A 14,660-nucleotide genomic window follows, 5' to 3' on the forward strand; every position below is an offset into this window, starting at 1 on the left:
CTCTACATTAGGGGTGGGGGTGGAAGGGAAATAGAACCAAAGAGCTAAGAGAAACAGATAAGTATGAGAAAAAAATGTGTGAAGCTTGCTGGGCAGACTGGATGGGCCGTTTGGTCTTCTTCTGCCGTCATTTCTATGTTTCTATGTTTCTATGTTATGTTTCTATTTAATGCTGATAAATTAACGCCTGCCCAAGGTCAGGCATTAATTTATGAGCAGCCTGGAAAAGTGGACAGAAAAGTAGAAAATACCGCATTTATATGCACCCTCCGACTTAATATCCTAGCGATATTAAGTCGGAGGAACCAAAACTGTAAAAAAAAATTAAAAAGTGTGCCGGCCGATCCTGTTAGAACGGACGCTCAATTTTACCGGCGCCTGTTTTCCTAGCTGATCGCTGTCAGCGGGTTCAGAAAACAGACTCTGATAAAATTGAGCGTCGGTTTCCCGAACCCGCTGACAGAGCCACCTGTCCCGGGCCAAGCAGGCACTAGTGGCGAATAACCGCCCCTAGCACCTCCTTCCAGCGCGACTCCTCATTTAAATACAGGATCGCACGCCCAGGAGAGGTGGCTGGGCGCGCGTCGGGACAGCGAGCACGCAGAGCGCCCGTTCTCCCACGATCTTTACTGAATCGGCCTGTTGGAAAGTAAAAACTGATAAGATAACAATCTTAAGCAATCACACTCTATACACAGGCTTCTAACTGGTGTTAGGCAGGAACAAAATTATCTTCCATTCCAAAAAAGGGAACGACCGTAGAATTTAAGTGAGGAGATCTGGCGCCTCTGAACAAAACCCAAATGTAATTTTCTTTTCCTCATTACAGCACACACACACACACAGTTTCCTCTGCCACCCCCTATCCTTTCCATGGTTCTCGGAGGTTGAAAGGGACAGGAGTGATCCACAGTGGCTCCTGCCCCACTAGCTGTGGTTAAAAAATGGCGCCCGTCTAAGGTCCAGCCGACAAGTTGTTTTATGGCTGAAAAGCAAGTCAGTGAGCAAACTTATTTCATGGCCATATTGCTTTATGGACCTAAAACAACTCGGTGCTGGTTGGCCCTGAGAACTGGTGCCGTGTGTTAATCAGAGCCGGTGGGGAAGGCGCGGTTACAGACTGCCCCCGACTCCTTGCACCCTCAGAGAGCCTCAGGGGAGGTAAGGAGGTGGTTGGGATCCTGTGGAGGGGCCCCCGCAGGGGAACATCGCTGTTCCTTTTGTTTCGGAGGGTTTTTTATTTAGTGTTTAATTTTGGTTCGGCAATGGCTGCCTGTAGGTGAACGCATTGACTGTAACTTGCTTACCACAGCCTTTAAATGGATGCGCGGTACTGGCCCTGAATAAGTTAACCTGCTGGGCACCAGGGCAGTCCCTGAGATCCTCGCAAGGTTACCAGTTGGAACTTCCTAACTTACAGATCGATACTGTAAAGTGCGGCTGGAGATTCCCCGTCTGTAACTCGCTGTGGGCGCACAATTGGGACGCGTAAGGCGATCCTGCGATACAGTCTCCAGTTTCACGCGTCCTTAGCGCTTCTTGAAACCGACGCATAACCCCTTCCGCACGCGGCAGGTATATCAGATGTAAACGATCGAATTAGCTATTCCCTCCCATACAGTGACGCGCACCCCGACTATCGCTATTTTACCCTGCCGTTTTGCCCCGCGTCTAACCTGCTAACTTACCGCCTACCCCTACCCCTGCGTTACAGGCAGGGGCAATGGTAGACGGCAAACTTTCCCTCAAATCATTGCACTACACATGCGATTCCTTAAATTAACTTAAAACAATAATGCTAGATCCATATATACAAACATTTGCAGCGAGCCCCACTTTTGGTAAAGTTGTTATATATATATATATATATAATATATATATATATATATATAAATACCTAGATGTCAGTTTCCGAATCCCCCATCTCCACACGCGTTTATCCAGGCGGTGGCGGGAGCCGGCAGGCGGGTGGGCGCGCGTTTATCCGGGCAGGAGCCGGCGGGCGGGTGGGCGTTCATCCAGGCGGAGGGAGCCGGCGGCGAAAGCGGCCTCCAGCAGCCCCCGCCAGCAGTGAATGAATGCACGTCTGTGTACGCCCGTGCAATTTCGGCGCTCAAGGCAGTCACATGCCGTGACGTCAAGCGTCGTAATGTCACGCCTTCAGCGCCAAAATTGCACGGGCGTACACAGGCGTGCATTCATTCACTGCCGGCGGGGGCTGCTGGAGGCCGCTTTCGCCGCCGGCTCCCTCCGCCTGGATGAACGCACGCCCACCCGCCCGCTGCCTCCCGCCGCTGCCTGGATAAACGCGCGCCCACCCGCCCGCCGCCTCCTGCCGCCACCTGGATAAACGCGTGCCCTCCCGCCGCCACCTGGATGAACGGGCGCCCACCCGCTCCCACCGCCGCCTGGATAAACACGCGTGGAGATGGGGGATTCGGAAAGTGACATCTAGGTATTTATATATATATATATAAAACAACTTTTGTTTTAGTTTTCGCCCTGCGCCTTGCTTCGGGAGGGGGGAAACCATCCACTTCCTGGTACCTGTCATTTCAAATGTCATTTGAAATGACAGGTACCAGCACACCCAGGATACTGTATAGGCGCTGTATTAAGCGCCTATACAGTAAAATGGGTTGCGCGGGCCTAACGTTTCGCCTAACGCTTCGCAGACGCGGCTTGCATTTGCAAGCAATTTAAATAGAGTATCGAGCGGTAGGTGAGCAGGACTGTGCGTGCGGGGAACGAGGGTGCGCCCGGCACTGCCGCACTCTTTCTGTATCGACCTGTTAATAAAGAGTCAGCATGTGGCTAGAAAGGTGTTTTCAATGATGGCTCCAGATCTCTGGAATAAATGGCCAGTCTCGATAAGAGCCGAGATCAATTAACTTAAGTTTTAAGTTGGTCAAAAGCTTTCTGTTCCCAGAAGACACTTGGATATGTTCGCTATGAGAGAGGTGTGGAACCTGCAGAATAGGACGACTACTCATTGTTTAATGTGAATGTGTATTTTGTGGTTTTTGTTGTTTATCTTACTTCTTGTAATATTGTGCATGTATTTACTGTAAACCACCCTGGTGGCTGTGGCTGATTTCTGCAGCCTATAACATTTTAAATAAATATTATAAACATTAAATGAACCGAAGGACTTGTATAAGCTTTTGATCTGTATAAGCAGAGGGGGGCGGGGGAAGGGTGAGTTACTTGGGTATTAATATTACCTGAAACTATTCATATATACTTAGTACAAAGACTGATCTCACTCATAATTTTCTTTCGTTTGTATACTTTCTTAAACTTTCTATTTAAATTGTTCCTTGGAATTATTCTCCCTTATTGTAGTAATGAATCCCTCCATTATTCTCATATCCTTTTCATGCTTTTATATTAATGCAGTTTGAAATGTACTGTTTCTCTAAAAATGTAATTCATTGCTATATTTGTAAACCGTTGTGATAAATAAATAATATTAATAGCCCACCGGTGAAGGCAGTCTTCCTTTTTTTTTTTTTTTTACATTTTTAGATGTGGGTTTTTTTGGGGGGGGGAGGGGTTATGATGTATGTGTGACACGGCTGGGCAGCACTTTTGAGTCGTCTGGAATAAAAGGTCGGGAAAGTGCTTTATAAAATCTTTACAATAAATAAGAGAAAAGTATTTCCAAATTCTTTGCACGCTCAAGAATATTCGCAAAAGTGCACATTTCATTTCAGACTCATTGGGAAAACTTTAAAAAAAAAAAAGGAATTGGGTCATTTCTAGAAATGGATTTCTTCTCTAAAAACTTGATTGCAAAGGTTTTGACTCCCCAAAAGTGGAAACGTTTTCAAATTATGCCAACTTTCAAATTTTAAAAAGTGACTGCCCGGCTGGGAGAATGTCCACCCGGCTCTGCTGAGACCTGGCAGGGGATGTAGCCTGTGACCTGAGGATCTCCATCATCCAGGCAATCTTTGGGCCAACAACGGTGTTGAACATTTGGCACCAGTGACTGCCAGAGAGGGAATTTCAGGGCAGAGGTTAACCGGTCTTAGCTGATCTTCAAAGAGGGGACGTGCCATCAGATCCAGGCAGGGCTGATCCTGCAGGGAAGTTCCCAGAATGCTTTGAGACACGGAGGTGCAAGAGCAGCGCTGGCTCACTTGTACTTTGTGACCTGGAGCGAGGGATTTCCTTCTCCTTGAATAGATGTACTCCAGAAATTGCTACCACTGTCATAAACTGTTAACATAAATGATGTATTATTAACAAAAAGAAAAAACAAAATTCCCTCTTCTGTAAGATAGCGCCTGGGGTTTCCCCAATCGGAATGCAGGATCCCGTCTGCCTGACAGAGCTCTGTGACCGGAAACAGCCACTGGGGAGGCAATTCTGTGACCTGCAACAGGGCTGAATGTGCAAAACCACCAGCTGGGGGCTCCTTCAGGAGTAACGCCACAAGCCAGCTGCTTTCCTTGCACTACCTTACAAATGCTGGTGTGGCAAGGCGCCTGTCACCCCTCTCTGGTGAGCAGGAATAAGCTTCCTACAATGCCAGAGGTTCTCCCAGGGTTCTAGAGTTGCTGGCTCAGATAAGCAGGAGAGAGCTTAAGGTATTTAAAAATCTAGTGGTGTTAATCAGATTGACAGCATCATTAGAGCAGATAATGTGTCTAATATCTAACAAGAAAGAGGGTAGCAACAGGGGAAAGCAAAGACGTGTCTAGCTGATACTACACATAATGGTCTGTGTTTATGTATCTGCAAGAAAGAGGAAAACGATCTGTGCACAGGAAATATATTCTTTTTTTTTTTTTAGCCTACTTTTGGAAGGGATGAAGGCTTCTGAAATCTCCATGTGTGTGTGTCTGTGTGTATTTATGTATGGGTATGTCTGTAAGCATCTGTGCATGTATGTGTGCGTGTGTATGTGCATGTATGTGTGCATGTGTATGTGCATGTATGTGTGCGTGTGTATGTGCATGTATGTATCCAAGTGTTTCCATTAATAACGTCTGTGTTTGGTGTTCTCTCCACACCACATTTTCGGCGTATGTCAGGAAATTCAAAGGGAATACTGACAATGGTTTCATTTTTAATCTATAAATATGTGCACATCCCACAACGCTGGCTCCATTAATTCTGCGTGGGACTGCTTGTCATTTGTGGCTCATATCTTACCTCTTGTATTTTTCTAGCACAATAGGGAGACGCTGGCTTTCTGCACAGTTCAAATGACTTCTGAACCCCGCATAACTGTTAAGCTCCACACGCCTGTATTATTCTAATGGTGTTGGACTATAACTGTACTGGGCCAAGTCCTGTAACTCCTTGCAGAAAACATACGAGGCGGCCTTGAAGGTTCGTGCAGAACGTCCTTTAAAAGGTCTCACAACCTACGAAGACGAAGCATTTGATGCGATGAGGTTCCCCTGCCTTGAGACATCACCTTACAATGATGCTTCCCACAGGATTGTCTCAGCCACTTCGCTACACGTACGAACCGAAAATTACCCTGCCTTATGCCAGAAAAACTGTGCGGTGTTCACGGATACCATCAGCAAGTTTCAATCAGCACCTCCCCGGGGTTCGTAGGGGTCTAGAAGTTTCAGTGTGTGTAAACGCAGAGGCATTTTAATTTATTGGCTCTTTTTTCCTGTGACAGAAGCTCATTTATAATCATCAACCTCGGGAGGAGCTCTGAATGGGCACCCTAGGAAGGCTTTGCTCTAGTAGTGTTTTGAGTCTCATGTGTTGCCGGAGACACAAAAAGCAATTAGCTGGGATTTACCACCCTTTGGTAATAAGGCAGAACATGACTGCAAATGCAGCTCACATTATTCTAGCTGAAAAGGTTACATATACACATACAGATATATATATAGAGAGAGAGAGATTTCTATACTCACGCTTAAGGATATTTCTCCTCTCCAGCTCCTCCACAGCAGGTCTTTGGCTCAGTCGCCTGCGGAAAAACACTAGAATCACATTTTGCACCATGGCGCCTCCCCGCGCTGTCCACAGGTGTGTGTGGCTCTGTGTATTGGGTTCTTAGTGTATCCCTGAATCCTCACGAGCTCATCCTCACAAGATTTAGGAAATAAATAAAGGAATGCCAATTTCTGTAGCTCCTCGCCGTTAGGGAAGTGCCTTTCTAGGTAGGTCCTGCCAGAACTTTTAGGTTTCCCACCAAATTACAGATTCATTGCATCTTCTCTCGGAAAGCCAGGAGTCAAGACCGTGCCCAGCCGAGCAGTGAAAAAGGTGTTTTAAGACGTAGTCCACAAGTGTTTCCTGGCTGTCATCCTCCCTGTGCAATGTGCCCTTCTAACATCACCACGACTGAGTTCTACCAAATGTCAGCCTTAATGGCATTCAGCTTCCCTCGGCAGGTGCTTTCCGCTGCTCGTCTCCCCCACAGCTACGACAGAGCTGCCTGACATTCTCATGCCGCTCTCTGTCTGAGGGCTACACGCCCTCCCTGCTCGGCAGCTTCCTCAGGGCTGAGCCTTCCAATCGTAGGATGAGTGGCAGCAGCGATTCCTAACCTGCCTAGCAAATGAGATTCCCTCCCGAGATCCTGCGAAGATCTGCTAGGGAACTGAGCAATAATGGGGGGGGGGGGGGGGGAGGCAGCCAGAGAGAACAACAAGCCTAGCAATTGTACAGATAATAAAGCCAGGGAAGCCGAGGCTCAGGAATCACACAGCAGTGAATGCCACTGCAGCAATTAGTGGCCTGGTTTCTGACAGGGTTAGGAGGAAGGGGGAGGGGGAGTCCGTTCCTGTGCATTATTTTTTTCTCTTTTTTCATATTTATATGTTATAGCACTAGCAAAGGAGAATGAGGGATAACAAGCTCTTTCACTTCCATTCCTTGAGGACTGCAAACCAATCTGGTTTTCAGGATGTCCACACTGAATATTCATCAGAGCTGTTATTGTATTATACACTTGGTATAACAGATTAATTTAGATATGTCGACTACCCAGAAAACCTGACCTGGCTGAAGCTTTTATAGGACCGTGGGGAATAGCCCTGCCATCAAACCATTAAAGGATCTGATGTTTTTATATCAGGCTCTCTCAAGTTATTAACAAATATTTCAGCCTCTAAAAGTCAATCAGTCTTCCTTAGCATGTGCTGAGTCCTCCTGGGATCTCAGAGGAAAACATTTCATGCCAAGGTTGATAGTACGAGGCCATTTCTCAGTAATACAAGCATTAACCTATTTTATAGAGGATGCCAGACTAAGAAAAAAAAAAATCAGACAGGAATCCTGCCAATAACACTAGCGTCGTATCAGACAACACCTTTACTGAACAGCAACAAACATTTAATATTACAAATCAAGGTGTGCAATAGCGCTGCAGGGAGGAGAGGAGGAGGAAGGAGGAACGGGGTGGTTACAGCCCTCGCTGAAATGCTCCAGAGCAACAGAAAAGCAGAGGAGCAGCATTCCTTAGGACATACGATGGGGGGGCTGGGGGGGTGGAAGAGAAGGTAAGGGGTCAATGGCGTTTCCAGTCAAGTGAACTGGGATACAGAGCAGAAATCCCCAGTACATTACAGCACAGCTGCGCCTTCTGACCATCCTGGCAGCACGTGAAGGGACGCACAGACTTCCCTGCTGGAATTATTTCCATCAAATTGATAATATTTTAACTGAGACTTTACCCCCCCACCCCCCCACAAGGAGCAGATGTCGAGAAGAGTTGCTGCCTGCGTGATGTGCACACTCCGAGTCCTGCAGAATCAAGAGCCCCCGCTACAAAGAAATATTCAGAAGGCCGCTCAGGGAGCGAGCTATCCGGCTAATGTTAGCCGATGGCTTGTCCTGTATATTCAGCGGGATAAACGTCCTGCTGAATATGCCTACTTAAAGTTATCCGGCTACATGTGTGTGGCCGCATAACTTTCTACTTAACCAGATCAAAGATACCCGGTTAAGTAGTTATCAGTGTCACCCAAAAAAAAATAAAAATTCTAAGGTCCCTCGGCCCGATTGCTTTTTCCAACCCCCTTAAACATAAACAGCCCTGTTGGGCTCAGCAGCCCCAAAACAAGCACGTCCCTCCCCTCCCCAACCCCTCCCACCGCCACTACTGCCACCATCACCTTTCCTTGTCCAGTTTCATTAAAAAAAAAAAAAAAAAGTAGTCATCAGTTATCCTGGCCTTCATCCCCTCCCCACCCCCCCCACACCGGTCACAACAGAAACCGTCTTGCCCCTCCCCCACCCTGGACTCCCCATCCCATCCTCCCCCGATGAGCAGGACAGATCCCTGCCGGGAGAGAGGGTCTTCCTCACCCGCTCCCGGCGGCTCCAGCACGGCTTCTGATCGTAAGCTTACGCTTCCAGCGCTGCCAATCTTGGAAGAAAGTTATCCGGCCACACAAGGCTAAGTTACTTGAATATCTTAGCCCCTTCTTGGAATACCTCCGAAACGTCCCTTTACTATCCGGCTAAATCAGAGCCAGATCAGTAGTTATCCGGTTAGAATTTAGCTGGATAAGTGGCTTGATATGCCATATCTGCCATTTAGAAGGATAACATTTGAGTTATCCGTCTAAATGGCTTTTGAATATCTACCCCCATTGCGTCTTGGTAAGGAAACCCATCTCACTGCTCGTTAACCAGAATATTTCTCCTCATAGCCTCTCATAATTAGTTGCAAGTGCCCCCAGGGTTGTTTGTTTTTTTTTGGGGGGGGGGGCAGGTTTCCCCTCCTTGTTTCTTTTTCTGCTATCACATAGCCAGCAGAGCTCAGACCTTGCACCTCTTTGAAGCAGATTAACCAGTGATTTATGCTGTCAGTTTATGGCCATCTCCACATCAAAGTCCATCTGACTTGCCCTGCACACGCATGGCTCCCAGTATCCAGGCAGCCAGAGCAACAGCAGACCAGAAGCTTCTCTCTGAAACTGGATAAGAGATAAAACGAAGCCGGGACCACGATCAGAATCAGAGCAGAAAATGCCGGAGCTCTGGAAACAATTGTACAACTATCAGGAATATCTATTAGGAATATCTATCAGGAATGTGCATTCGTTTGAAATGAAATGGGAAGTTTTAATGAAATATCCTGTTTCATTTCAAGTCATTTTGAAAACAAAAGAAGAATGAACAAAATTTCGTTTGTTTTCGTTCCATTTAAAAAAAAAAAAGCAGCCACCAGTCTGCTGCCAAATAAATAAAATTAAACACACTCCTGGGGCTTCCCCTGATCCTCCCCAGCTCTTCTTACCCTGCAGGGCAGGAGCGATCCCCGGTCACTCCTGCCCTGCCAGTACTGTGATTGCTAATGGTGCCAGCAAACCGAGGCCAGCGCCACTGGTCACTCCCTCGGTACAACACTGGTGCCGCCTTGAGCCCAGGCCGGCAGAAACCAACAAAGGCTCCGGTCTCAGCCTGCCGGCACCATCTCTCGGCAAACCACCAGTGGGACATAAGGAGACAGAAAAATACGGTGCGAGTTTTCACGAAACTTACAGGGGGCAATGAAGGCAGGGGCTGGGCTTTTTTTCCTTTCTCTGATGGGTCCGACAATTTTTTCAGGTGTTTTTTGGGTGTTTTGCTTTTTTTTCCCCTTTGTTTTCAAATTGTGTTTATTGTTTGTTTCGTGTTTTACTTTCAATAAAAAGAAACAAAACACATGAAATGAAAAAAAATGCTAATAAAAGACCTACCTATCTATCTGTGCCCGCCCCTAATATCTGTGCTATAGATATTATATTCGGCCTCAGTTATCAAATACAGATGCAGACCTGGTGATGCTCCTCTTTTAGCAGTTCATCGGTGAAGCGTTGGGTGACTGGGTATCTCCACGATCCAATAAGGAGATGGCTCAACTCTTGACTTATTACTTGCAGATGAATCTTGCGGTATCAGAATAGCTCCAGACTCATGTGAATATCCGTGGATTGGAAGTATTCAAAGACAGACGGACTCCAGAGAACAGCTGCATCAAAAACGGGTTTAAAGAATCCAAAATGGGCAAACATGGTCTCAAAAGGCTGGTTCTTCGGGACATATCTGAGTCAAATTGTGAATGGCTCAGAATTATCCAAAATGATTAAGGCCTGTCCTAATTACTCTGGGCAACAAATTTTCACAAAAGTCATGTTACGGAAATGAAATTAGTCAATTCTTATACATTTCCATGTGCTAAACAGGAATGTGACTGTGAAAATGCAAAATTGGCTCTAGTTTTTTTGTAATATGCAATAATATAATTACATCTTGAATTGTATGCCAATAGTAGGAGACCTACGCTTAATACCGTTTGAAAAATGAAGTCATAGACTACGTCTTAGATTTCTTTGCTGGTCTCTTGTACACCTGTTCGGGAGCATCTCTGCGGAGTGTCCAGCAGTAGTCAGCCAGCATGAATATTTCAATGCTAACTGACTACTAATCCTCAAATGCTCACCCTTTCTGACTGGGCTTCATATAGTACACTGCTGACGTCAGCTTACTCAGCAGCAGCAGGGCAGGAGAGCTGCATTGCATCAGAAAATGATGTAATAAACTCTGGATGATGTGTGCATGATGGTATTATGCAATCTGATGCAATATTACATCATTCTAGGCTTATTTACAGTCCTACTGGATAAATTTACATGACTAAACATAGAAAGTGAACTATATTAAATATCTTCAAAACGAGAGCCAATAAAAACTTTTCATGGTCATATTCGTGTTCAGCACATCAAGATACTACAGAGTAGGACCTTTTTAGGTCAGTAACACTTTCATTGTTGCCCAGTCCAACCTCCACCCTGCATCTAGATGGGTTTGGATTTAATATATAATGAACTCTCAGTCTACTAAAAACTAATTTTTCCTGGTACAAACATCTTTGTGCCCCCCACCCCCAAAAATCTATCAAAAATGCTAATTCTCTGGGTCTTTACAACTGGAATACAGCAGTGGTATGAGGACAATCAGAGGTCATCAGATGGATGGAGACCAGGTGGTGCAGCCTTTAGTAAGTCTTTGCCCTGCTGAATTTTAGATTTTACATAGAAACATAGAAATGACGGCAGAAGAAGACCAAATGGCCCATCCAGTCTGCCCAGCAAGCTTCCCTCATTTCTTCTCTCATACTTATCTGTTTCTCTTAGCTCTTGGTTCTAATTCCCTTCCACCCCCGCCATTAATGTAGAGAGCGGTGGAGGAGCTGCATCCAAGTGAAATATCTAGCTTGATTAGTTAGAGGTAGTAGGGGTAGTAACCGCCGCAATAAGCAAGCTACACCCATGCTTATTTGTTTTTACCCAGATTATGTTATACAGCCCTTATTGGTTGTTTATCTTCTCCCCTGCCGTTGAAGCAGGGAGCTATGCTGGATATGCGTGAGGTATCAGTTTTTTTCTTCTCCCCTGCCGTTGAAGCAGAGAGCTATGCTGGATATGCATCGAAAGTGAAGTATCAGGCAGATTTGGTTTGGGGTAGTAACCGCCGTAACAAGCCAGCTACTCCCCGCTTTGTGAGTGTGAATCCTTTTTTTCTTCTCCCCTGCCGTTGAAGTTATGCTGGATATGCGTGAAGTATCAGTTTTTCTTTTCCCCTGCCGTTGAAGCAGAGAGCTATGCTGGAAATTCGTGATGTATCAGTCTTTCTCCCATGCCGTTGAAGCAGAGAGCCATGCTGGATATGCGTCGAGAGTGAAGTATCAGGTACATTTGGTTTTGGGGTAGTAACCGCCGTAACAAGCCAGCTACTCCCCGCTTTGTGAGTGCGAACCCTTTTTTCTTCTCCCCTGCCGTTTAAGCAGAGAGCTCTGCTGGATGTGTGAAGTAACAGTTTTTCTTTTCCCCTGCTGTTGAAGCAGAGAACTATGCTGGATATGCATTGAAAGTGAAGTATAAGAATGGAGTGATCAAGCTAGTTGAAAGGCATCAGGAATAGAGGAAGGTGGAGGTAGTAATTTGGATATTTGGTTTGGGGTAGTAACCGCCGTAACAAGCCAGCTACTCCCGTCTTTGTGAGTGCAAATCCTTTTTTCCACATTTCCTCTTGCTGTTGAAGCTTAGAGTGATGTTGGAGTCACAGTAACCATGTGTATGTTTATTGAATAAGGGTATTGTCTCCAGGCAGTAGCCATCATTCTGGCGAGTCACCTACTCTTCATTGGCGGCCTCTTGACTTTATGGATCCACAGTGTTTATCCCACGCCCCTTTGAAGTCCTTCACAGTTCTGGTCTTCACCACTTCCTCCGGAAGGGCATTCCAGGCATCCACCACCCTCTCCGTGAAGAAATACTTTCTTCAGTTTCCTAAAATTTAGCAAGTTTACTCCAGCTGTCCTTAAAGAAAAAGGCTCTCTCAAGTCTGGGGCAGATTTAAGGTCTCCATGACGAGGCTAGCCAGAGAGTTCCATGCGCAAAGGGAAGGCCTACGGCAGTCCTGGCTCTAGTCTGGTTTCATCTGTGGACTTCAAATTCTGTTTTGTTTTTGGGGAAATGAGACAGGTCGCCTTCTGGATGCGTGTAAGTTTGACCTCCACATCTCTGGCTTGCGATAGGTTCAAAATGAACATTTCACTCAATGAAGATCTTGGCTAGGGTGACCACATTGGTTCATGTCAAAGGGAGAGGCTGAGCCAGTCCTGCTTTTCCTCCCTTGCGTTCATCATTTTTACTTTCTGTGACTGACCAGAAATTCAGCCAACAGTGAAGCATGAAGAGAGTGAACTGAAACTGGAAGTACTGAGAGATTATCTCTCTCTCCCACCCCCTGCTCAGTTTTAAGCTGTGCATCCATACAAGACTGAACCGTCTTTCTTGGCTACATATGGTATGCTAAAAATAAATATTATGGATGGGTTATTTTTAATGTAGTAGGTGAAGTAAGGCTGATTTTAAGGGTGACAGGCTCCAGTTACGGGAAGATGTCTCACACGCTTTAAATTCTTGCTCATCGCAGAAAACAGGCAATTCCGCAACTCCTTGGAAATCAAATCGAGTAAGCCTGATAAAGAGGGGGTGGATCCAATATGTCAGGTGTGTGTGAGTCAACCGAAGGCTGCTGCTTGTCGGAGGCATACGGCATCTGAAAACCAGGAGAAAATGAGTTGGGTATTTGGCGCTTCTCTAACCGGGACATCGTGAACCATTGGGTGTGCGGTTTATTTGTGTGACTCCTACTAACGTCTGTGAACGAGCAATGCCAAAACGGTTGAGTCACCCATGGTATATTTTTCCCTTTTTCTGTATCAGGAACGAGTGTTGCAGGGTTATTTTACAGCCTGGAATTTCTGTTTTAATGAGCTGCAGGCGGCAGATTCTGGGTAGGAGTTGCATTGTTATTTGGAGACGCTTCCATCCTTGTGGTCGGTCTTCTGCCCGGAAAACTGCTTTAGTGCTCGGTGTACCCTGGGCTGTCGGGGACACCGAGAGACTGAAGGGCAGAAGGGGCGACTGACTGCCCCAGTTGTTATCTTGGCCATCTGATTGTCCCTCGATTCAGCTAACAGGTGGATGCAATTGCGACTCACTGACAAGCTGCAGGTCCTGTGGGCGGCTGCACGACACCCAGAGTGCGCCTCCATTCTTTGAAACCAGAGCTGCCCGCAGATTTTCCAGAACATCCACAGGCTACCGTGGGAGTTGAAAGCCTTTGCGCAGTCAGCGCTGTAATAATACGGATCGCTCCCCCTATACGCCCCGGTGAAAATTCTGCTCTGCTGAGAAACGATCTGAACCTGATGATCGCTTCCTTCCGTCACGGTCGACTTGCGCCTAGCATTGATCGTGAGGCAGGTTTGGTTTCTGCTGAGTGTCTCTTGTGTTTCGTCTCCTTCCAGCTGCAATGGCAAAGAAATCTCCGTTCAGGCAGGGAAGCTCTTTTTTTTTCCCTTTGCTCCACCAGCGATTTGGGGAATCATCCACAAATGACAGCAGAGCCTTCAGACACTGTGCTGAAAATGTATTTTAAGAAAATCTAAATTGCTCTCTGACAGAGACCTTTTAACTTAACGTTTTGTTTTGTTTTTTCAGTCAACTGGACTCTTAATATTATTTTATTACAGGCAATTGAGCAAAATGCAAAACAATTAAAAAAAAAAAAAGTTGTGTTACATTAATAATCTGAAGACTCCCTTGGAGCAGCCTTCCTCACACATTAACATAAAAATAAATACATGAAGCCAGGGTCTGGAAGGTCAAAGGCCGCAGCTGTTATTAAAATTCAGTGGCCAATCCAAATGACATAAACATCAATTCTACTTAAAGTGAGCCACCCCCAAACCGGCCCTGGCAGCTTAGCCGCCACAAACAGCAAACAAAGACGACCCCCCCCCGCCCCCAGGTCACGCGACCTGTAGGCCTGTTAGACCAGCAAGGAGCCAGACAGCTGCAGGGCAGAACCCAGCCCCATAATGCACCACATCTGCCAGAGACTCCAAATACTTCTAAGCTTTCCTTCCTTACTCGGGGACAACAACGGGATGCACATACACAAAAGAATAAATAACCAAAGCAATCACTGCAGAAGAACCATAAAATAGAAGAGGGGGGAGGGGTGGGTGGGGGGAACTGATCAGAAGGCACTGGGGAGGTCCCTCCAGGCTACTGATAGTCTAACCAGAGGAGGGGCTTCATTTGCAACGTGGTCCTTGTTCAAAGGGAGGCCAATGCAGCCTGTTACCTGCTCCACACTATTCAAAGATCTTT

At 46.3% G+C, this 14,660-nt stretch overlaps 1 protein-coding gene across 2 annotated transcripts in view; it reads right to left on the reverse strand.

Annotated features, from left to right (window-relative positions):
* The window catches only part of PHACTR3 (phosphatase and actin regulator 3), a 178,904-nt gene that overhangs the window by 13,251 nt on the left and 150,993 nt on the right, over nucleotides 1-14,660 (reverse strand). For both annotated transcript variants that reach the window (XM_029613622.1, XM_029613620.1), the window contains one exon: nucleotides 5,892-5,947. In XM_029613622.1, the coding sequence (XP_029469482.1) occupies nucleotides 5,892-5,947 (56 nt within the window). The remainder of the gene's footprint in view (nucleotides 1-5,891; nucleotides 5,948-14,660) is intronic.

The sequence above is a fragment of the Rhinatrema bivittatum genome, chromosome 8 (genome assembly GCF_901001135.1).
Source record: "Rhinatrema bivittatum chromosome 8, aRhiBiv1.1, whole genome shotgun sequence".
Classification (NCBI taxonomy): Eukaryota; Metazoa; Chordata; class Amphibia; order Gymnophiona; family Rhinatrematidae; genus Rhinatrema; species Rhinatrema bivittatum.